This window comes from Ciconia boyciana, chromosome 24 (genome assembly GCF_034638445.1).
Source record: "Ciconia boyciana chromosome 24, ASM3463844v1, whole genome shotgun sequence".
In the NCBI taxonomy this organism is placed as follows: Eukaryota; Metazoa; Chordata; class Aves; order Ciconiiformes; family Ciconiidae; genus Ciconia; species Ciconia boyciana.
In genome coordinates, this window is record NC_132957.1 from 3,931,385 (window position 1) to 3,956,823 (window position 25,439).

Here is a 25,439-nt window from a genome sequence, read left to right on the forward strand (position 1 = left end):
TGAACTGCAAGACAGTAGCTTTCCCCAGCTCTAAAACACACTGCTTGCCCTTAGCAGCTGCAGAAGGACAAAATGGAATTAAACTGAAAATATACTTGGAAACATTTTTTGGTAACCGCTTTTTCTGGTTTCACTCTCAGACCTCAGATTTCAGAGATGGAAGCAAACAGACATCAGTTCAGATTTCTGAGACACCCACACATTTCAATACCAGCCAGATCACAAAGGAGTAGGTCTGAACAAGAATGACTTCAAAATAAACCAAACCTTATCAGTTGTATTCCAGGGAAAGAACCAACTTAATGTATACCTGGCGAGGAACACCCTGTTAAAATCACGTAAGAGCTTGACTCTGCTCTCAAAGGCAGGAGAACTCTTGCCAAGGCTCTTCTCCGTAGAAGTGAGATCCAGCACAAACAGGTTAACAGAGTTAACATCACTAAACCTAGAAGTATTTTTGGTATCGTGTCCCCTCCCCTGTTCCCCTGGACAGAAGCCCAGCACTGGGGACTGCAGAAACCAACTAGTCCCAAATGTTAAAGCAATTACAGTTAACAGAAATTCTTAGCTTTCTATGCTGAACCAGGCTGCTTTAGAAAGCATTTTAACAATTGGGAATAATATATTACAAAGTTACTGAGAAAAAAAGCTGACCTATGATCTTTTTAGATGTTGAGGTACATTAACAGCGATTGGGTTATCAGTCTCCAGACCCTGGATGCAACCAGAGTTAAAAAATAATCCAACCTGTGCGACTGAATACCAACGTACTTGGAAGACATCTCGTATATCCCTAACAGCCAGCTGCTTTCGACAGCGTCGGATGGGATTCGGCTTCACCACACTGCTCCGACGGATTCTCAGTGTCGATGATGATCACTTAGCTGGTCTGAACTGAGCAAACTTTAAAAAAAAATGAGTTAAGTATAAATAATTCACAAACTGGTTTGTGCAAATTTTTTTTATTTCCACATTTATATCACAATGTGTCCACTTAAAGGACCAAATAGCAAAGTTGCTCCCTTCTGCATCCCAAGAACACAGAAGTCTAGTTACTGTACATTCACTAAGGCTCTTTGTTTTTGCAAATTGCGTTTATGATGGATATCCATAAGGCAAACAATATCTAAAGGAATGGTAACAAGTATATTTCCAGCATACAAACAGGCTTCCTTTTTCCCTCTCACAGTACAGTTACAAACTTGTAGCACCCTCATTACATTTAGATTCTAGAAAAGGTGATTTTTCTTTTTTTTTTTTTTTGTCTTTTTTGTTTGTTTGTTTTTTTCCTAGAAGTTTGCAGGAAGGGAAAAGGAGGAAAAATATTTGGCTGGTGGTGGTGGGATCAAAAATATCATTAAACATCTAGTTTTTGCAGCATTTCTCAGAGACTGGATTTAAACTGAAACCAGACTAAAATATGTGGATGCCTATGGAATGTTGAGCTGAAGCTGGTCTCCCAGCCTGCAGTGCAACACCTGCTGTTTAAAACCCAATCTCCGTACCACATGACTTTAAAAAACGCAATCATGTTCAGAGATGTGATACAAATAAAACTACAGTTTTTGCACATTGTCTCTCGAATATCTCACTGCCAAATAAAAACCCAAATCAAGTCAAATAAATAGATGCATATTTTGTTAAGGTAACTTCCACAATTTTCTCTGTACCTGCCTGTAATAAGATTCCGGCATTCAGAAAGTGCTGGAAATCCTCTTCACTTCTTGGGGACTAACACTTTTTTATAGCTGGCTCGCTAGAGAGTTTTGAACTCAATTTATCAACCTTCGTATGCCTTCCTTTGCAATTGTTAGTAAACTGGTAGCAGCATTTCACAAAAGGAGAATTTAAAGGGAAGAGCTGTAAAGAACCAGCTCCCTCACACCCTCTGCTCGTTGGGCCTGTTTGTCCAGCACAGGAGGCTTTCTCCATTTTTAAGTGGCATAGCGCCTGCCGTTTTTGCTAACTGCAGATGTAAAAGCATTTTTAGCAAACCTGTACTCAGTCTAGGCAGACGTAAGGCAGGATGTTCAATCTACCGTCATCCCCGTGTGGATCTAAAGATATGCACTGTGTCCAATCATACCAGTTACCCTGTGTGTCATAACAACCGTTCACGCCTGGCCAGTTATGTTCACGTATTCTGTTGAGGTCATCACTTGTGACCTCTCTGGTGACCCCAGGCAAGTCTGTAGGTTTGCTGTTAGGAGCTAGAACATGAGTCTTTCTAGCCTCTTTTCTAGTGCTTTCCTCCTGCTTTAAATATTCAGACATGAAGTAGTGAGCTCCTGGAGTCTGTACTCCTGATGAAGACAGCAAGCTACTCTGTCTGTTTAAATATGACTGAATGATTTCATTTCTGGATAATTCTTTCCAGTTCGTTTGTTCAAAAGGGCTTTGCAGGTTGGGTTTTTGCTCCTGCTTTTCCGTTTCTGTCCTGTGCTGTTCAGTGAGTGCAGGGATTTCTACCTGCAAAGGATCTTTCTGTGTTAAAGGTTTTATCTGTCCTGTCATGGGATCAAAAGTGAGTTTTCTCTCTTTTAATCTCACAGGTTTCACACCCCCTTCTGTCACGTGCCCATCCAAGTTGACTGTATAGTCTCTGGGTCGGTACCTTTTCTTCTTTTTACTATCGGAACCTGAAGCAGCATCATCACTGTCCATTTTTGAAGTGTCCTGGGTAAAGCCCATGTGTGGCGTGAGAGATTCCCCGGGGTGGGAGCTGGTTTTGCAGCTGGGAGACGTGTGCTGTTGAAGTGTCCCTGCTGCATGCCTGTGCTGGCTTTCAGAAGGTACCTGCTGCTCCTGCCAGTGCTGAGATACCTCAGTTACTGATTGCTGAGAGAACTCCAGTCTTTTTGCTGGCATTGGAGGTGTTGATGGTTGCATCAAGGATGGTGGCGGTGATGGCACCTGTGCAGTATCTAAGAACTGAGACCTTTGAGATGGACTAGGCATTGAATCCTTTGGTGAGTACGTAGTATGCTGCCGAGCAAAAGTATCATGCCTGACATTTCTAGGGCTAAATGAGGAACAGCGAGGACTCTTAGGTTGGTGCGGTCCTGTGGTTTCTTCCGATTTATCATGCTGCTGAAGCACTGCAGTCTTTAGTAACGAGGAAGTGCTTGAAGGTTTTACAAGTCCTGGAGAACTGGTGTGAGGTTTTACAGCATTTACTGGGATCTTATTGTGTTTATCATTTTCACTGAGCTCTGTCCTGCTGCTTTCAGGCCCTGCATGTAGATTTACATCTACAGGACTAGGAAAATTCTCAGGACTACCTCCAATTCCATTTGTTGGAGGGGGTGAAGAGTTTTGTAATACTTCATGACTAGCTTTGGAGACTTTGGGGGGAGGAGGGCCCTGATGCCCGTCCCTGTGTTCACCTTTCCTTTTCCGATTTCCTAATTTCTCTGCTTTGGGAGAATTTAGTTTCTGTATATCGTTCCTGCTTTTCAATTCGCTGATTGGCTTTGATCCAGCCACAGCAGGAAGTTGCGCGTCTGGTTTGCAGTTGTGAGCACCACCATTTGCTGATCCGGGTGGATTCGGCAACCCTCTTGGCACTGGTTCATTCTGGGTTACAGGTTCTATCAACTTTTGCCAATTCCGCAACAATTTCTTGGCACGTTTGGCAAGTTCCTCATTGGATGTCTTCTTCCTCACCTCATTGATAAGCCTCCCAAGTCTTGTTTCCTACAAAGAAAGAAAAGTTGTTTTACAAACAGGTATCATTCTAAGCAGAATTCTTACAGTACATGTCTGCTTTGTAATGCTCACCCTAAGAAATACCTAGTTAAAAACCACTAAAGATTTCAGTGTTGACTTAATCTTTTTGGAAAGGGTTAGTCCAGCTGGTCCACCGCTCTGCCACGCAACAGGAAACCTACTGTAGGTTTAAAGTCACCCTGTCTTTACTCCCTGGCTAAAGCACCAGAGCCCTTAGCTGGGAACAACATCAGAAAGGAATTCTTTAATCAGCAAGAATTGAGAATAAAGGTGCAAGCTCAGATTCGAGGGGAAATGCAGCACCCAAGGCAGCAAAGGTGCGTGTTTATCACAATGGAAGTACAAGATCTGCAGAAAGAGGCAAGAGAAAGAAGTCCAGAATCTTCGCCTGTTACAGTAATACGTTGACAATAAAAATCTCCATTTCACAAACCTGACTAGCCAGGGTGCGACTTATGTCCTACCTTCTTCCTCCATCTCTCCTCTCCCTTCACTCCCCAGTATCTTGAAAGGGTATGAAAGACCGATTTAAACAAGCATTCCTAGGGTGTCCCAAAGTGGAAGGAAGTGAAATATTTGACTGTTCCCAAAGCACATTTGAAAACAAAGAATTGTTCCACAAGTCAGATTAAAGAAAAGCACTTCAAAGGAAAACATAGACTGGACTGTGAGAGAAATAGGCAACATGTTGTGATACATATGTTGAAATACAGCTGGAGTTACAGTTAGGCAAGAGTTGAAAGCAAGTAATACCAATAATTCCAATGTAAAGATTGAAAAAAGTTTTATAATTTAGCCACAAAAACTTCTTTGGGCTCTAAGAGTGGCCGGTGAGGCTGCAGCTGCCATCCCACCTGATATTTCAGCTTTTAATACATCTCATCTCACCAAGCAGACCAGGCATTGAGACCTGCTTAACTGAATTTCAGATTAACTTATAGGCAGAGAGTAACTATATTCCCATTTCAGATTCTTTAGTGCTTGGTCACCAAACGACTAAAAAGGTGACCAGTACTTCAGCAAGGAGTGATGTTGCTGAATGCCACAGAATTAATCAGTGGCAAGTAATGATTAATTTGGTGCCCTACGCAAACAGGAACTGTCCTGCACAGAATACTGATCTGAACCCAGAACGAATCACTGTGCAGGCACTGAGATGTCAGAAGCAGCACGAGAGGGACAAAATAATATCTTAATTGTGAATCCTCTGCAATCAATCTATTGTTTCAAGAAAAGCTCTTATGGAAATGAGATAGGCAGAGAAAGTCCTTTTATACACACAAAAATCAAGTCATGTGTAGAGGGTGACATACCTCAAGTGCCTCTTTGGTAATGGGATATTTCTCCAGGCTGGAGATCACTTCCAGCACTGCCACCATGTTATGGATCTGCAACAAGGAAGACAAAGTCACTTCATGTTTCATGTACAGGTCTTAGTTACCAAATGCAATTTAAGACCTTCCACTTTATAATTGCTGGAAGCATTAATCACAAAATTACTCTCACACTGTCTGGCTTTAGGGAGCTGATTGTTCAAAGAATAGGGACAAGGACACTTTACTGACCTAGTTGGAAACTGCAGGAGCTGTAACAAACAGACTCTTATGTAAAACTAAAGGAAACATTAGCAATAAAACCAGTGTGACTTACTAGCAAAAAGGTCCGAGACCCCTAGCCAAGGTATTAGTTAATTGTCCTGCAGCCTATCTGGAAACCTAAGTGCCAAGTGGACCAGGAATAGCAACGAGCCAAATCAGAAATCTTGCATCTACTCCTTTAGATTTACACAAGTCCCCGTTCTACAATTTTGTTCGAAATATTGATGCTTCCTGTAGCTACACACTGAGAGTCTAAAAACCCAGGTACCAACTCCTCTGAGTTTAAAGGCAGAGATGAAGCAAACGCTGTGCCCAGCAGGTGTCCTCAGACCATCGCCCAGCGCCAGACGGACCAGGCTTGGGACACAGCCACCTTAAAAACTCCACAAACGGTCTAGAATTGCATTTCCTGATATGCAAGATGGTGAGGAGCAACTGCAGAAATTCACATTACATTAACAAAGCGCATATCAGATTTTATGATTGGCTTCGCTGCAACGTTTCTGTACGCGTGAGTAAGCTCCACACAAAAGCAGTTGCCACGATCTGTAGATGTTAAGCACAAGTGTGATTTTAATAATTCCTACAAGAAACCCCAGGGATCCATATTTCCATTACCTGATGTTAAGAGCACCGAAACCTGGAATTTCTAATTCACCTTTGTAGATAGATTTAAAAGATAAGCAAAGGAAAACTTGAATCACAGTCTCATTTATTGCTTAATTTCATTTGTGATTCAACTGGACACGAGCTGCATCTGAGAAAAATCTCGCAGCAAGAACCTCTGCAGGGATCCCACATTATCCTAAAGTCTTACCGGAAGCATAATCAGGGAGTCCTACCCTCCCCACCACACACTCTGCTGCAAGAGTCTTCATTTTAAAAAGACTGCAAGTTTGTAAGAGTTAGCTTTTTCCAGTCAATTCTACCCTTCTATTAAGATACAACAGAAGAATCAGGGGCTGAATTCTCTTCCTTTCAGAAAATCTTGTGCATAGACAATGTTTCTTCCATCACAGCAGGACTGCTTAATGTTGGAGATGCAATGGCACATATTTTGACATATTTTAGTTCTTACTATTTCACTTCAGTGCACTGACTTTCTTCCATGTTTTGATCCTCGCACCACCCTCAGTGCCTAGGAAGGATGATTTAGCACCACAGTTTAAGTAATACATAACACCAGGGGTTTTTTTCAGTTTGTAGAACTAGAGCACTTCAAATAGCTAATGCTCAATTCTGGGAGTTTCCAGACAAACATTTTTAGACTTGCAAAACATGATACTCTCCTTCCCAACACATATTTTAGACTATGAATTACCAGGGTGCAAAAAGGCTCTGTGGATTGCACACACCAATAATTGGTACAATTATTTTTGCAGTTACTGGTAATCCCCGAATATTCGTTATCTAAATGACAAACTGATGGCAAAAAAGGATCATTAGTCTATCAAAAGGTCAAGATGGGGAAAGTGATATGCTTGTGTATATACACACCTACAGAAAAATGAAATTGGTCGGGGATTTCCAGTAACAGCTTTGCCTTTGTTTCAACATACCCAAATACGCATATATGGATGCCCCTGAATGCTAAATCACCTACCAGAGACCAGGTCTACACCAAGACTGAGAGACTGTTACTTCATTCCCTCCTCTGAGGGACACATGGTGCCAATTAAGACAGCGAAAGCAGCCTTACACCGCTGAGTCTGTGCTGATCATTCAACTTCTGGTAGGACACAAAACACCCATTTCAGATCCTTCACACATTTGTAACCCATTGAAAACATGCTGTCACACTGAAGCAATCGCTGCAAGGAGCACGAAGGCTCACTCTCAAGATCAACTGCAAGCAGCTCCTCTCATTTTTTCCTTCTTTTTGACCTGCAGGGAAGTGTGATTCTTAAAAAAAAAAAAAGTTCAGGCAGGTTCAACAACTTCTCCACCCTTCCCCAGTAGTTCTGTGTAGTTTTCTTGGAATGCTTCACTCAAACTGCCATAAAGAGAAGCTGATAATAAAAATCCCGTTCAACTATTTCAAAATAACATAGACTATGACATTTCTTGTGGTATAGTTAAACACTATGATGAAAACAAGATTACCTCCTCAAAACGCCTCAAGTTATCATCTATTCAATACAAAGACACCTATTTTGGTAACAGCAGCACATCAGTATTGCACACCAGTATCTTTACCTTAAACCATCTGTTACTGGCTTAAAAAAATTAATATATTGTCACATAACTGACATGAGACTGAAGTCACAAAACCTACCAGGACATCATCCTACTTTGAGCAGCACCAGAAATGATAATTTATTAATGCAAGCTGCTATTAAAACTGCTTATTAGCTACACAGCAGCTAGGCAAAGTAACGTAAAGCAGAGTGGGAGAAGGGAGTTTGGCAACTTTGCTCTCTTCAGATGCTGGTTAAGAGTACAATTGCATAAGTCAGCGTCTCAGGAACTTGCACATCGTTTCAGTTTCTATTTGCCTTTGTCTACTTACACTGCAACCCGTTACTACCACCCCAAAACAAGAACTTCCATGAAGCAGCCCCAGGACCTCGCATTTAGGAGCTTGCAGAAAACAGCTAAGAATAACTTATACGGCATTTCAAATTATCCCATGCTATTCCCATGGTGTGAAGATTGACTGGCACACAGACTAATTCACTCGGAAGTTTACTGGAGAACATCTGCTTTGAATCATCTACGATAATCCTTTCCAGCCAACCCTAATGACAGTCACAGAAAACAAATCTTATTTATTCCATGCAAGTCTCCTTAAGTCATTCAGCTATACTCTAGAGCTTACTACTGGTATCTGAGATCTTTTCCAAGTTAAGCACTAAATGTTTTTACTACAGCCTCAGACAAAGCATGGGTTTCTGAACTCTCTGGGAAAGATCAAGCAGCTTAATTTCCTTTTTTTAACTGCCATCTTAATCCTATTTTAGCTTTTATAAAGCAAGAGCAATTCAGTAACTAACTTCAGGGTAAGTGTTACACAGCCATTTAAAAGGCTAAAAAGTGTGTTCGGGTTTGGGAATTTCCATGTACAGCTGTTCCCCGCCACCTCCAATTCTACTGCCGCCTTCCCAGCAGATTTGAAAATAGCAGCAAACTCAGCACCCGTACGTGAGCTGGTATCACCATTTCCACGTGCTGGGGGTGCGGAAGGGCTAGGACTCCCAACCTGCTGGGACTTGTTTTCTGTTGGACTAGCACACTCAAATGTTATGCTTTGATTCTCTTCCTTCATCTACAGACCAGTCCAGATACAAAACACAAAACGAGCACCAGTGTAACACCTTTTTCTTCCTCAGGACTGTCTCGACACTCAGGACAACCCGCATCTCGCTTCACTGCTGCCTAAGAAACAAACGTTACAGAAACGTTCAACTGCAGTCCTTTGAATAAAGTAATTTTGGTTTTTTCTTAATGTTTCACAGGGATGCTTCTAAGGATCTTTGCACGCATGACTAGACCATGATAGATGACAGACCAGATCTGAGTTGGCAAGGATGATGCTGCTGAGACACTGCGTTATACAGGCCTGGAGTAGGAGAAGGAGTAGGTATGTCCTTGTAACAGGAAAACCTGAGCACTAGGTGCACAATTTCAAAATAAATTGCAGTGAAACTGCTGATACGGATTCCTGTCTTACTGGATCCTGGCTAGGAAGGCTCTTTTTAATCACTTGCATAAAGTTCACATAACAGCACTAAAAGACATCTTTTGACATGGTGTCATCATCATCCGTATGGGTCACGTTAGCACCTTTAGAAGTTTCTAAAGGGTATTTAAGCTTGGCCTAGTATGTCTAGAGTCCCTAATCACTGAAACTTTTCAAACCCAGAGTGTAACGCTATTATCCTCCTGAGATCACAGGTTATAACAATCAATAATCTCACTCCATTGTAAGCATTTTGAAACAGACTATGCAGATATATCAGAAGACACTGGCTTTGAGAAAATGTATTTGTCATCATACTTCAACTTAGTTCCTCAGAACATACTATAAATACTCAATATTTTGCTAGTTTCAAAGAAAGTACTTTTGTAACATTTGCCCACCTGTAGCATCAAAGCAATTTTACAAAAGCAAGCAGAGAACTGGACCCACCGTGGAAGACTAAACACATCTTTCTATCTTTCCTACAGATACAAATCCAGATCTCTATTGCCAAGTTGGTGTTTCCTGTTGGCAATTAATACAAGAAATGCAGTATGGTCTACACAAAAGTTCACAGGAGCATTTGTACCGTTTTTTATTGTCTTCCCCCTGCCCCTAGGGACAGCAGCATTGTATTGGGTAGTGATAAAAACTGTCATATGCCTATGGGCCATGTATATCCTTAGGGAGCACAGGATAACACTCAAGAAAATCCCGGCTTCAAGGTCAATATTGCTAACATTGCCAGGAAGGCAGATCTGATTCAAAAGGAGGTACAGCAACAGCACCGTGAGCAACGTCATCCACTCGCATTTATTTTCTCCAAAGCAGCATAGTCATTACCTGCATCTAAGCACCGATTCCCAACCCTGGGCTGGGGTCTCTGATCAGTATCAGATCTTGCCCCCAGCACTGCATTTGTATAAAAGCTACTTCATTGCATAATAATCTGCAACGTGGAATAAGAAGTAAGAAGAGAAGAGTTGCTATTCATAGTAGGCTTTATTTAAATGCTGCAAAGGAAATACAGTAGTAGAGTGTTTATTTAGCACTTCATATTGGACGCATTAGATACCCGACACTAACAATACATATCATGAACAGTAAACTATAATGTCATTTTTTCAAAGGTACAGACCAAACACACAAAGTTAGAATTCAGGTTACAACCTGCTGGTATTTAGTTCAGTTCCCTTGCAACTGATCTATTAACAGTTTCTCCTACCCCCAATATGACATGATGTTGTCTAAAGATAGGGTACACGAGATACTATTCACAGAAATGACATACCCAAAAGATGACCAGGTGCTACTTTGTTCATAATTATTGAAAATGTTTCAAAGTCAGTTTGCTAAGCGGAGTTCAAATATTCACCAGTACACAAAAGATATTCTTAAAGGTGGAGGCAAGTTTTCTAATAGTATTTAGTAAAGCAGATCTTTAAACACGAAGGAATCAACGATTGGGGTTGCAAGTCATCCACTGAGAGCATCTTCTATGACAGAGAAGTTCATGTGGAGTCCATGCTTTGAAAACTGATCAGAAATTTGTGCTGCAAAACAACAGGTAGAAGAAATGCTCCTTGACTACCAAGAACAACCAAAAAAGGGGCTAGGCACAGCAAGCACTTATCCTTACCTCTGGATTTAAAATTTCCAGGTCTAATTTAAAGAGTCAAAACAATTTGCATATAGTTTATTTGTACTTAGGCTTTATTTAATGGTAAAGTAACATCATCCAGATACCTTCCCATATATACTTTACAAAGCCAGGATCATCAAACAAGAGTAAGGTCAGATTCCAACAAAATACCGCATTACGAAGAAATCAGCAGACCTGAAACGTTTCACTTGAGTGAGACAACAGTTTAGCCCTCTGTTAGCTTTTGGCAGCATGTCCACACATAAGCAAGGTGTAGAGAGACTAGAACAGCCAAGAGATTAAGAGGAAGTTGCCAGCAGAACACACAGTTTGCCCCGGCAGTTACAAACAGCCTTGAGACACAAATCCACAGCAGCTGGTATGTGCCATCAACACTCTAGCTCTCCTCTGCACGGTCCCCTCCAAAGGAGACGTCTAACCCTGGCAGAGGCCCTTGACACAGCAGAAAAACACTCCACACTTTGGCAAGGCAGGGAAAACCACCCGATGAAAGGACTATCCATCGGTGGAGTCATTTAGAAGCTAAGACAGAAGAGGTAGTAAAATACAGATTATGGAGACAAGACACACATCCAGGACATAACCAGTTCACAGAAGAGCAGTGGCACATTGAGGGAAGTCTTCCTGCTCTACAGGAAGAGGTCTTTAAGGCAAATAGAAAACAGTCAACAGCATAACACTTTTCTCCATTCATATTTATTAGCCAATAATTGGAAGACATTCTTGTTACTACAGAGAGGAATAATTGTCTGTCAACTTCAACATTCACTAAACATTTTGTATAATATCAGAAGAATGGTACCTATAGTGCCTACCCCTCAGCTGTATATGAAACACAGAAGACTCACTGCAGCATGACCGCGCCCCGCCCCCCCCAATAAAAACCCAAAACACCAGACCATGAAGTTGGGCAAAATTTTTTTGGGGAACAAATTTATTAGCCTGATTTAAAAAAAGCCCAGCAGTTGAAGTGCAGGTTAGTTACATGAAATACTCTTAAACTGGAAAGACGTGTGCGGCACAAATTCAAGATAAGGGAACAGAATAAGAGGAGTGGGTACGGCAGACCACAAAGCCAGGCAGCCATTGTCACAGCAGGGCAGAACGCAGTCTTGGCGGTATCTACCACGGCATACTGCAAGCAAGATAATTTTAGTCTTGTTTTTCACTCAACACCATACTGATAAGGAATGGTATAAGAGTCCAATTCAGCTGGAATTACATGTTCATCTCAAGGCGCAACAGTTCAAGAACATATACAAAGAGGAGTTCAGAGAAGAGCAGTAGTAAGAGGTTCTGAAAACATGGTTAATAAGAAAAAGTTCAAGTACTCAGTTCACACAGTATTGAAAAAAATAGGGAGGAGACACACAAAGCTTGAAATAAGCCTTCCTAAGCATTATTAGTCATAATAAAGAAAATGGTGATCAACTGTTTTCATGCTCACTGGCCTAATTTGCAACAAGACAAATACTGATTACAATTAGGAATAACCAGAGAGCTACCAATGCACTCAAATAAGCTCTCAAATAGTTTCCATAGTCACTACAGAGGTTTAAGAACAGATCAGACAAGTCTGGAAGGAGTTGTTTTATATAGGTGATGCTACTTCAGTGAAGTTGATGGACCATGTAGCTTCATGAAGTCCCTTCCAGCCATGCACCCCTATGATTCATACCTGGGGAACAGATACTGAACAGCAAGTAGTAGATGCGCACTGAAACACCCATTTCTATCTAGTCCAAACTAGACCCAAAATAGTAATTCTAAATTCTGTCCTCTCAGAGATACATACAGGTAATTACACGAAGCAGTTTGTATTACAAAGGACTTACAAAAGTCAACACTTCAAAATTCGCTGCCTCACCACACAGGGCAGGCTCGCTATCCCAAGCGCAGTACCCCGCATGAACGTGATCCCAGAGGAAATGCCCAAGGCTGTCCCAGCCTTCGCACGCGGCTCATCACCACTCAGGCTCCTAGTCACTTCATATCACCATTTCAACCACCTCACGCTTACCCCTCTACATCCCGGCACCTGAGCACATTTCTAAAACAGCATGGTCCTGCCAAAACAAAGGATAATAAAACACTAACAACCATGTAAACTATTAGGTTTAACCCAGCCCTATACATCTATTGCCTTCTGGTGTAAATACTACCGATCACACAGCCAGCTACAAATCACAGAATCGTATAGGTTGGAAAAGACCTTTAAGATCATCGAGTCCAACCGTAAACCTAACCCTAACAAGCCCACCACCACACCATGGCCCTAAGCACCTCAGCCAAACGGCTTTTAAATCCCTCCAGGGATGGGGACTCAAACACTTCCCTGGGCAGCCTGTTCCAATGCTTGATAACCCTTTCAGTGAAGTAAAATTTCCTAAGATCCAGTCTAAACCTCCCCTGGCGCAACTGGAGGCCATTTCCTCTTGTCCTATCACTTGTTACCTGGGAGAAGAGACCGACCCCACCTCTCTACAACCTCCTTCCGGGCAGTTGTAGGGAGCGATGAGGTCTCCCCTCAGCCTCCTTTTCTCCAGGCTGAACAACCCCAGGTCCCTCAGCCGCTCCCCATCAGCCTTGTGCTCCAGACCTTTCCCCAGCTCCGTTGCCTTTCTCTGGACACTCTCCCGCTGCTCAATGTCTCTCTCGGAGTGAGGAGCCCAATGTGTTTAACTAGTGGAACAACGTAGCATGTCCTGCAGAACGAGACTTGTCAAGTGTTGAGCTGCACAACCAAAGAGTAGGAAATAATGCACCATGTCCCCCCCAGGTGCAGCAATCTCTACGTTTTATTTCAGTGCAATAAATAACACCCATAGAACACATCACTAACACACAAGCCCTAAAAACCCAATCACTACACTGGTCCTAAGGACATCTAACCGGGATACAGTGTCATTGTATACATAATAACCATTTCTCCTCCTCTTCCACCTGTACAGAAACTTTAACCACATGAATCTTGGTAGTTACTATTTATTATAAGCCATGAACTGAAGTCCAAAATTAGTGCTTAAAATTTTAGAGAGCCATAAAATGAGGTTGCTGTGCAATCAAAGTCACAGGAACAACTGGTCCTACTTCAACAAGAGAGAAACGCAAAGTTTGTTGATTATTCAGGCAGAATAATACAGAATATACAGAAACTTCAGCCTTAAAACGCACCCCTTTTGATTTATCATGGTCTTGGTGCTTTCTGCAGTAACGAGAGATCCACTCATTCAGCCAGAAGTCTGTACTTTGCAGTTATTTGGGGGAGTGAAAAGCCAATGCTGAGAGTTAATGCACAAGAGGCAGGTGCCGGCAGAGCTGGATGCTCCCAGCACGGCAGCTCCACTTCACCCCAGCTTGCTGTTATCATCTACCTATGTTACGGTAAGGGCAAAGTCAGACACCAAACTCGATTATGAGAATGACCCTTAAAGGTATCGCCTGGACAGAATCGTGCTGCACTCACCTGCTTAACCTTAATGCGCTCCAGAGAAATAGTGGAGACTTAAAATTATGCAGCACACATTTAAGGACTTGATGAGAATGGCTTCAAAGGGTCAAGAGCTTTCTGAACTTCTTAAATATTATGTTACCCATCACATGGAATATCTACCCAGAGCTGTTAACACGGAGCAGTTGAATCTGAATGTAATACAGAAAAGCCCTCCTAATGTCACCACAATATAGACTTTTCACTCTTTTCTTAAAAAATAAAAACATCTATCACCGTATTGGTGTACTTCTAAATGCAGCAGGCCAACTTTTTTCAAAATGCTAGGGAAGCTTCTCAGCTGATTCCTTAAATGATAAAAGAGGCTAAGGTAAGAGCCTGTTGAATACACTGTGTTGTGGAATTTATTAATTCATCACATTGAAGTGCAATATGCTTACGTGACTGCTCATGAGAATTTAAGCATGGCATATTTGTTCACAAAGCCTATGAAAGATAGTCTTACAAATTGGGAAAGTTTTAAATATCAACTTTGGAGAGAAGTCATTGTATCCCTAGTTACTAATACAGAACTTCCATCAGCACACACCATAGGATGTGCAAAAAAACCCCCTTGAAATCAATTTACCCATCTCCTAGAATTATTGCTCACCAAATTCTAGATAAAATGCTGGAGCCTGTCACCCATTTCCAAATACCTCCCTTCTCTGAAGACTGTGCAGGTCCTCGGGAGAATATAACCTCTGGGGGGAAAGCAATGACCCCCTGACAATCAGTCGAGAATGCTTGGCCATTCCGTTCAGTGGCACAATCATTAGCAGCTACTTAGAAACAAAATGAGTTTTCTACCTTTGGCTGGAACAAAAATCTTCCCCCAGCAGACTGTCAGCACACCACCTTTCATCTCGGAGCTTACAAGTTGGAGGGCTACTTTACTTTAAGGCCAGCTCCACTCCAGAGCCAATCGCCCAGTGTGATCATGACAGGACAAAAGAAGCCAGTACCCCATCAGCATTTTATTTATATTTAAACACAGAACACTCAGGAAGCTGCACCCTGGTGCTAGTTATTTCTAACCTAGTAGCAAAAAACGTCATGATTTCCACTTAAGAAAATCCCACTGACCTTAAGCCTCTTGGCAGCCTGTCCTTAAAAGTCCAGTGAAGAAAATACTACACAAAGTCAAAACCCAACAGCTCATACTTTGATAGACTGGAACTCTTACACACATGACAACAGAGGCCGAGTTTTCATGATGCAGTCAGATTCTTAACCAGTGTGCTTACCCAGTAAGCTGCAGGCACCCCACCTCTGAATACATGCAAATGTATTCAAATGCAAAGACATTTGAAACATCACCTCTCCCATCTTCTTCTCTTCCATCTCATTATGCTCAACTCTACTCAAGAATCAACTGTAGCTTCTCCAAGGATAAACTATAATATTGAGGTATACATTTTTCTGGATCTTTCAGGATAACAACTTATATACAAACATAAAGATTCCATATTCCTTCCCATGCAATTCATTTACACAGCAGGAGTGTTACATACTGACCATGCTACCAGCTGAGAGCTCTGCTAAGTGACAGCTCGAGTTACAGAAACTCAGAGCTGGTTGTAGATGTGCTGGAAGTTTACTCACTGAAGAGAAGTTATGAATGTCCATCACCACCTCGGGAAAAACCCATGCTCCTCTACCTTCGGAAGTTCTACACCCCTTAAAAAAATACATCCATCTAGACCTGCAGTATCATCATGACACTCTGCAAGCTGATTCTGCATGAAAACAGTACGTGAGAAAGCAGCTTCACAAAAGTGCTGGCTGTCACTCTCCGACAAGACTTCCACCTCTGCACAATCATCTTTACAGCACAAAGTTTCAAAATACACCCAGTTGAGTATGTTGCTGAATACTACAGACAGACTTGGACGTAGGATTCCTCTCCTCCCCAACTGCTATGTTAGAAAACCACTTTGTTCAGTAAAACAGAACTAATTACATTTTACTTCCAGTGATTCCTCAATAGAAATTTCTACCACCGACTGTTTGGACATGCTGAAAATTGTATACTTTGATAGTAACAATCACACTTAAGCATGCACCGCTGCCCCATGAAAGCCATGCACCAGAAAACACTGACACACTGTTAAGTTTAGCAGATTGCACCTCAAATTAAAGCAATTTGCTAGCACTTAAATATTGTTCCAAACACTGGAAGCATGAATTACCTGCAGAAAGAGTAATTTAGCTGTTAGAATACTGAATAAACAAACCTACATTTACATTAAATTGAATGTGATGTACTTACCTTTACCTTAAACATTTTTTTTTAAAGACCAAGTGTGTAAATGGGGCCACATCATACCATATGTTACACAGACCGAAGAAAGTTTATTTGAAGTTATCACCAAGCACAAAATGGGTGAGACGAGATACCAGTAAAGCATTATCAGCCAAAACAGACATGGGGATTTTTTTATTTATAAAAACTACACTGACATTAATTTTAACTCAAAATCTAATATACTGGAGTAACTATACCTTAAAAGAAGTGCTTCTTAATTAACATCGAATTTCCCCAGTAGGCAGAATTGATTCCTTCTTTCCCTATCCTGAAACTTTTGTGGTTCCTGAAAAAAAGAACACTCTCTTTGCCAACTGCAGCAGCTCCTTGCCGAAGCTGGAAAAGGCTCTCCCCTCACAGGATACTGGGAGAAAGAGCTTCAGCTGCTCTGAAACTACTTTGATCAGGAGCCAAAGTTGCCAGGATGACAGCGCTGTTGTGTCATATGGCCATACCAAAACCCTGAAGAGATGCAATAACCCACACCTTACGCACTCCTAAACCGGGCTCATCCTCAACTTATTGTACAAAACCCTAACAAATGACAAATTGGAGTTTCTATCCTAGGTCCAGACTTCTGAAACACAGGCTAAGCTGAAGGTCTTCATATTTTCTAAGAAACAGATTGGGTCTCTTCCCCCTGGGAGCTTTTGACAGCAAATATTCTCCCTCCCACCCATGCCAGTGTCAGGCTGCAGTGCCTCAGCAGCAGCAGCTGATCCAGCTGCACCCCATGCCTGCACCACACCAGCTCCAGCCCTCCCAGGACCCCACGCTCAGCTGCCTCTGCTCCCTGCTTTCTTGGGTTAATTGCATGCCAGTGTGCACCGAAGGGGCTTAATGCAGGGTCCCAGGTACACCAGCGGCCGCAGGAACACAGCTGCCCCAAGTCAGAGCAACTTGGAAAACTGCAGCCTTCCCAGTCTTTGCTGTCCGGGAAGTTTGTTTTAGTGAATCTCTCCTGGAAGGATGCGCATCTTGCACATCAGCTGTCTTTTCCACACTGTGGTTCATGGTGACTGTCAGAGATTACTCCTGATGTTTATTCTACCTGTAAAAAGTTGGTTCTTCCATTCAGTAAACTCCTTCATGGTTACATCAAGAAAAATGTGTTAAGATTAGTTATTTCCCTCCCAACGCCTCCCCCTTCAGCCTCTGAGCAATCAAAGCATTCATTTCTCACCAAGGGTCTATGCTATAGTGCGTGCAGACAGCTGCTTGCTTCAAAGTTTTTTCATTTGGATTTGAAAAGCCTGATCTTCTTTAATGAAACAACCCGACAAACTGAGGGGTGTCTTGGCTGGAGGGTGCTGCTCTCCAACAGCTTGAGCTTGTACTGCTTGGGGCTGCCACTACCCCACCATCACCTTTCCTTGCCACACACACTCCCCCAACAACTGCTTTGTGCTAAAACTGCCACCTCCCGAGCCCATGAGGAGCCAGGGCAGGGCAAGAGGCTCCTGACGAGCCCCCTTTCAGGTAGGGTTTGGCCAGGTGAGTTTCTCAGCTGGCCCAGTGCAGGGTCAGAGCGAGGGAGGGAACAGGAATGTGCAGCTGGAGGTGGGGAAGTGGATGGGGTTCACAGCAGCTCTCCCGCCAGGTGCAGCTCCACTGGCAGTTTCAGCTGGTGTAAGCACACGAGTTTAAGCCAAGTCAATTTTTGATTATTTGGAGCACTGGCCACACAGCCTTTAGCATAAGGTGGCTTACTCTTGAGTTGCAAAGCTCACTAGTCAGGAGCATCCTCCTGGATACCCCTGAAGAAGTTTCCCAGTATTTTTCCCAGGAACACATGCCAAGCTGTTCCAATGCAGTAATGCAAGAAGCACAGTGTACGATTCCAGACATCTTCGAACCATGCACAAGTGACAATAAAACCTCTAGAAGTGAAACTTGACCATAAAGCATCCACTCTCATCTCAAAATACACAGACAGGCGTGGTTAACTTTCACAGGTAACACATACCTCTCTCCTATGAGGTCCCAAGCCAGCCTGCTAAGACAGCAGGGAAGCACAAGGAAGCAAACAGCATTCCCATTTTTCAGCTTCCATGCTTATTTAAACACTTTAATACCCAATTCTGCTGCCACACTTGTGCCAGTACTGTTAGTGATGCACCAGAAGTTTTATCAGGTAATTGAGCTACATCAAAAACTTCCTGGGAAAAAAAAAGATATATTATATTTTCTTTTTCAAACCCTGATCAATTCCTCAGTTCAGTTCACCACATGATCCTCCAAATAGTTGCACCGACACACATAAAATGGGTGTGTGTAGCAGGAATAAGAAGTAGGTGTTATTTAAATTGTCACTGCTGCCGAAACAAGCACTCAAATTACAGCTTAAGAGCAAATGACTACTGCCATCATCACTGCAACCTGTGGAGTTTCAAGGAATTAACAATAGAAAGGCAGTTTGGCATTCCCCTTGCTTTGACCCCTCAACCCAAACTCCCTGCTACTTCTGTTTGCTCCGATTTTGTCTTAGCAGCCCCAAACTTTATAATGGTCTCACTACTGCAAGGGGTACTGTGCCAGTGAAAAGTTTTTAATCTCCCCCCCCAAAACCTCTCAAAAAGTAACAGGCTGTATTACTACCAAAACCAAATTGTACAGGGCTATCCAGGCACCTAACCAGACAAGTGCTAACTTGGACTAGTTAAACTCAGTATCTATGTAAGCATCACAGGCGCTGTTGGAATACACTTCCAGCAAGCAAAACAAGGTTTTCTTGGAAAGAGGCGGACAGGAAAGCTGCAAAGCAAGGCCAAGACACTAACTATACCACCACCCTCAAACTGATTTCACCTGAATTCAAGTGTATCCAGCTGTCTACAATACAGAGCATCAAGAAAGCAGTCATCCTCATTTAAGGTTATTTAGAATGATGAAGAAACAGAATACAATGGGACTTACTGCAACAGGCCCAAATCTTTATCTGGAACCCAGGACGGACAGGATAACACCACTTCAGACCCTACACATTAGGAAAGGCCACAGCCCCCCGCATGTTTCACCACACACCTGAAACAATTCCCTGCCTTGCTGCAGAAAATGCGATACTGCTTGAAACAAGACAAGCTACAATAAGGAAATAAACAAAAATGGTGAGAGGTACAACAGGTTCCATCCTCTTTGCACACTGCAGCTTCCTCAAAACTGATAAGCTTATTAAGGCCACGCAGAAAAGGATAAAGCTAAAGCAAAAGCCATGCCTAGTCTACTTTCGCCCACACATAACACTTCCCCGCATCCAAAGAAATCACCAAGCCCCTCCCAAAGTGAACCACCGTCTTCCTCTGCTCTCTACATTTATATTACTACAGCAGCATCTGGCACCTTCTCCCCCCTTTTTAAACTCAATTCTAGAAAGCATATTTATCACTGATGATAGAGGCTTTTGTTTCTGGGACTTTGGTAAAGCAATCAACACAGAAAACAGCATCTTGAACTATGCAACTCATGCGTCAACTGGAAGATCACCCCAGGCCAATGCACTACTTAACATATTACGACACACGGACCAATTTATTATTAATAATTCAGCTCATGGACCTCTCCTGAAGGTCTGAGCAGCAAGACCAACTGAGATACTACATGAATGGCAGCCTGATTTACAATCAGCTCCAACCACACAGTGAGCATACAATGGGTTGTTACTCAAACCAAAGCTAGGTTTGCAACACAGAGAGGTATTAATGGCAAAAAATTAAATTATTGTCTAATACTTAAAATCAGGAAAAGATTGCTACATATTCAGGAACCATTTAATTGCAAGCACAATTCTAACAGCCAGTTGGAAACGACAGGCTTTCCCACAGAGCTAAAACTAACAGATCTCATTATTCCTGACATCAGGTAATAAATTCCCTGAAGAGTACAGAGCACAATTTAACAAGGCGAAGGTGTTCTGCTCGGTGGAAGAGGTGGTTTCTCAGCACACTGAGCCCGAAGGGAAAAGCGTTGCTTCTGCCAGAGCCAAGGAATATCTCCCCTATAAAACCTCACACAACTGCTACAATAAGGTTTCGGACACTCTTCTCCCGTTACTGTTTCTACACGGTTCTTCCAGGAAAAGGATTTTCCTGCAAGAAAATCCTATCACCCATCATTGTAGGTGATAACCACTAAACTCACGCTTTCCTCCAACATGAGTCTTGGTACGTTCTCGCTAACGCACAAGTTTTGGAAAGAAACTGATGTTGATACGCAGTGTTTAAATCGTGTAGCAGAAGTCGTTTGCCCATATATTTTTTTGAGAGGAAAAGGCTGAATAAATGAAGACTTAATACCAGACATCCCGGGTGGCTTCCAGGATGATGTAATTTTTTTTAAATAGCTTATTTCTTATAGGTCTCCTTTGGAATAGAGGTTACCTGTGTAAATTCTGAACTAACTCTGTGAAACGAAGTTATAAATATATTCTGCAGCAATTACTAGAAGAGGTCTCAAGTGCTACATGCATGTGTACAATTAAAACATTGCTCCTGAGTCAGCATGGCTTTATGTAGCAGTTGAAGATGAACAATCGGCACAGAAGATGATTTCTCAAAGCAAGCTGGTTCTGAAAGCCTGGGGAAAAGATTATTTTGACCAGTTCAACTCAACACAGGTAGGAAAACTTATCTCTCTCTTTTTTTTTTTTTTTAGTTTAAGACAGGACCTACCTCAGAGTAACTGAGACCTGTATATACAACAAAGACCTTTACAGCTATTACAGGAATGAATATCCACAATGGAGAAACAGCTTGTATTAGAGAACGTATCTGTGAAGCTTAAGTTTACAGCGCCCCACAGTAAAGCGCTAAAAAGAACCATATCCTCCTCCTCAACCTCACAAAACTGGACTGTTTTTTGCACACCCGACAGTATTAGTGCAGTTTTCACCCTCTCCCCTCTCCAGAAACACGCACATACACACCCCGACAATTATATTGAAAAGCCTGAATGAAATCCAGGCCTCAAAGCTTGACTTTCCTTGGTAAACAAGGAAGTCAATCACAATAATGAATGCTGTAAGTTTGAATGCAACCACTTCTTTTAGGAGAAGATTCTAAAAGCCAGAAGTAGCCAGAGTTTTCCATGAGTAGCCGCAAGTGCGGCAGCTCATAGCTGCATTGACTTCTTCCTGCAGGAAAACATCAGAATAGTTTCTTATACTTTTACACCAGTGCCCAAGTGAGATTAAGTTCAGAATCTGCTTTTAAGCGTGTTCAAAATGTAAGTTTTTCTTCCCTTCGTGAAAGCAGCATGACAGGTAGTTTTATCAATTGTTTACCGTGTATTCTATGTGCTTTGGAGAAAAAAGGCTGAGATCTAAGCCTGCACAATGAATCTCAACTACACCACCTCTGCTCTCCTTCGAAGAAAAGGTTAAAATGGAAGACAGACCCTGCCTACAGGCATTGCTAAACAATGGGCCGATTTTTCCGCCACCAATTATTGCCCTGGATAAGTATCAAGTATGTAGAATTATAATTTAACATACATTACTCCTCAGCTTATGGGGCTACTGACCTGCTGGAAGCTCAGCAGAGCTATCGGCTGATGCTCTAACTTCCCCTTGCAGACGGCTGCCTGGTTATTTCTTGTCCCCCTCATCACAACCAAACTGCAAGCACGTTTGCAGCGTAACGTAACATTAACGTGTGGAGAAAGAGAAAAGTATCCGTCACAAAATGTATTTCCTGGCTGCTTAATTCCACACAGCCACAGTGTTTTAGAAAGTAACACCAGAAGTAGGGTAACCAGGGCTGCTGACAGTTTGGAAGTTAAAAGAAGCTGTAGATCTGTTAGAATTTTATTAACCCAGGTTGACACTTGGTCTAACGTAAAGTGAAAAATTTGCAGCCACAAAAAGAGAACTTGGAGCAAACAAAATTCATGAAGTGTACTAACTGACATTTCAGCAAGATCCATGTTAAAGTACTGCAAACTCAAACAACTTTGACATTTAAAAGCCTACAATTACCACTATAATTCATTACTGTTACTTGAACATGTAATATTGCAGCTCGTGACAAATGCACATCACAGGGGATTACTAAAGAAGCTACAAGGTCAGGGTGATTTTTCTTCAGTTTCCATGTCACATGCAGGCCACTCCAGAACGTTTCCAAATGGCAATAACTTTATTAGCTCCTTTAAGACTTCAATACAGGTCTATTACAAAAACCCACTTGTTCAGACAGAAGCAGGTACAACTTTAATAGAACCAAAATACCATTTCACATACCCAGCCTCCTGGAATAACACACGCACATGCGTTCAGCCTGACGCACCCGTAGCTGCCCCCACAAGCTGCAGATGGCCACGACAAACCCACCTTTGCCTCCCGCTGTGGCGACTGCGTGATCTAAGATTCAAAAATCTGACAGATTGCGGGCTCGGCAGTCCTCTAGCAGTAATAAACACCTGAGCGGAGAACTGCTTTAATGTGCCAAAAAACCCCTTAAAAGGAGGAAACGACACTTTGGATAACCGCCGCTTACAGGTAAAACACACGCCGACTTCTGTGCTTACACTACATCCCAGAAGGAGCAGATAAGCTCATTAGGGCGCTGCGGGAAAGGATAAAAGCGAAGACCGAGGCTGCTCGGCGCTGGAGCAGCTCCAGAGCCCCGAAGCCACCGTCGGAGCCCCCCCGGCGCCCGGGGTGCCCCACGGCCCCGCGACTCCGGCCGGAGGCGGCCGCAGGGGCCGAGGAACAGGTGGGCGCCCCGGAAGGTCCCGGCGAGCGGCGGCGAGCCCGGCCCAGAGCCCCCTGCAGGCCGCGCCCGAGCCGCGGCCTGGCGTCGGGAGGCCGCCGGGCCGCACGCCGCATGGCCGGGCAGCGCCGGCCGGGCCCCGGGGGGTGCCGTGCGGCGGCGGGAGGCGGCGCGGCGGGGGGCGGACGCGGCCCCCTGGGAGGAAGGGAGAGGCCGCCGGTGCCACCGCCGGGGCGGCCCCGCGGTCCCGGCTCAGGGGAGCGGGCGGCGAAGCGCCGCTGGCAGCGGGACCCCGGGCGGGCAGGGCGCTGGGGAGCTCCCCGCTACCGCCCGCAGCGGAGGCTTCCGGTGCCCGGGGAGGAGCCCGGCCGCAGCCGCCGTCCCGGCGGGAGGCGAGGCGAGGCGAGGCGAGGCGGCGGCGGCGGCGGACGCGCGGCCCCGGCACCCCCGCGGACAGCGGCGGGGGACGGCGGGGCGGGAGCCCCGGGCGAGCGGGCGGCTGCGCGGGGCCGCGGCGGGGGCCCGCGGCCGGCGTCCCCGCGCTGCCGGCACGGGAGCCCCGGGGCCCGGCGGGCCGTACTCACGTTGCTCTGCGGGTCGATGGCCTGCAGCAGCCGGTCCCTGATCTGCTGCGGGGAGGGGGCCGGAGCCGCTGTCATTGCCTGGGCGAAGCGGGGCGGCTGCGGCCGGGGCGGGCGGGCGGCGGGGCCAGGCCGGGCCGGGGCGGCGGCTCCTCACTCGCCGGCGGCGGCCTCCTCGGGGAGCCGGAGTCGCATGTTCGCTCCCCGCGAGGCGGGGGCAGCGGCGTTCGGAGCGGGGCGCGGGGGGGACCGCGACGGCGCGACCGGGCCGGGCCCGACCCGACTGTTCCGCTCGGGGCCAAACTCAACTGTGGGCAGGAGCCAGCCCCGCGCAGGGCACCCTGGGACACGCCCGACGCCGTAACGCACGGCGCGCCCCTGACGCCCCGCCGCACGCACCGGCGGGCACCGAGGGCGCCTGCGCAGTGGGCTTTGCGGGGGGCGCGCCTACGCAGTGGGCGGGAGCGGTGCGCGCCTGCGCGGGGCGGGGGCGGCCGGCCGGACGTGCGCGGCGGAGCATGGCGGAGCATGGCGGCCGGGGCGAGGCGGGCGGCGGGAGCCGGGCCTCCGCCGCCCGCGGGGCCCGTTCTGGAGGGGAGAGGAGCGAGCCCTGCGTTCCCGCCGAGCGCCAGCCCCGCGGTGTTCCAGCCGTCAGCGCTGCTGCGGCCACCCCCGGCGGGGAGGGGGGGGTGGGGGGAACGGGGACCCGGCGGCCTGACGGGAGCGACCCTCGCGGGGAAGAGAGGGTTGAGGTGAATAAATATCGGAAATAGACCGTCGGTACGCGGATCTTGCAGGCCTAATGCGACGGTGAGCGCCACCTTTCAGGCTCGCGGGAAGGTAACGGGGTCCTGTCAGTCGTGACAAGTCCAACACGTTCTGGGAAAGTTTTTGCCAAGCGGCAGAACTTCGTATTTTCATTATTTGCAGAATAACGGGTGAGGCAGCAATTACAAACTTCCAGCTGTTACCTGGAAAGAGTTCACCGTACAAAACCGGAACAAATAGTTCTTTATAAAGAGTTCTTTACGTTCTCACTAATCTCGTCTCCTTGATTCAGAAGAAACCACAATTAAAAAGCAAGTCAGCTTTTCAGAAGCTTGTTATACAAAAATGGACTTGGTACCAGTGCAGCCGTGCAACAAAATAACCTACAGTGAAAGGCATCCCACACCACACAGGGTAAGCGAGCAGCCCAGCATTTAAACTTTCCAAAGCATTTAAGAGCAGCTCAAAACTAACAAGTAATTTTTAAAGCACCTGCCTAGGAGCCGAATGACAACTTTATTGAACAACTGAAATCTTGAGGTGCAGCACGCTATTAAGCCACATAATCTATTTAGAGCAATAAAATTGTCTGTATTCCTTTACCAGTAGAGCTCGATCATCTTCAATTTTTTGTAGTCACCATATTCAAAGCGTTGCTCAGAGCAGAATGTCAGTTCTGCACAGGATCAAACATTTTTCCAAGTAAGAATTAAACCCCCAAGTCCAAAACCGAGCACTGCAGTGCCGACTCCAGGGGCCTCTAGCGGGTTATGCGCTGACGGTGACAGCCGCTTCCACTTCCATTGGCTTAATAAATACTGGAAAACATTTTCTCCCTAAGAACTGTATAAAGCACTGGGTTTGGTTTGGATGCCATGACAAACCACACTTGAAGAATCCTTTTTCCATATTCATT

The 25,439-nt window shown here is 44.6% G+C and overlaps 1 protein-coding gene across 1 annotated transcript; it reads right to left on the minus strand.

Moving 5' to 3' along the window:
• Positions 1-936: 936 nt before the first annotated feature.
• Positions 937-24,172, minus strand: MED26 (mediator complex subunit 26). The gene is made up of 3 exons (XM_072845182.1): positions 23,759-24,172; positions 5,043-5,117; positions 937-3,696 (listed from the first exon to the last, which is right to left on the minus strand). The coding sequence occupies exons 1-3, from the start codon at positions 23,831-23,833 to the stop codon at positions 2,002-2,004; spliced, it is 1,845 nt and encodes a 614-aa protein (XP_072701283.1). The 5' UTR covers positions 23,834-24,172; the 3' UTR covers positions 937-2,001.
• Between the last annotated feature and the right edge of the window lie 1,267 nt (positions 24,173-25,439).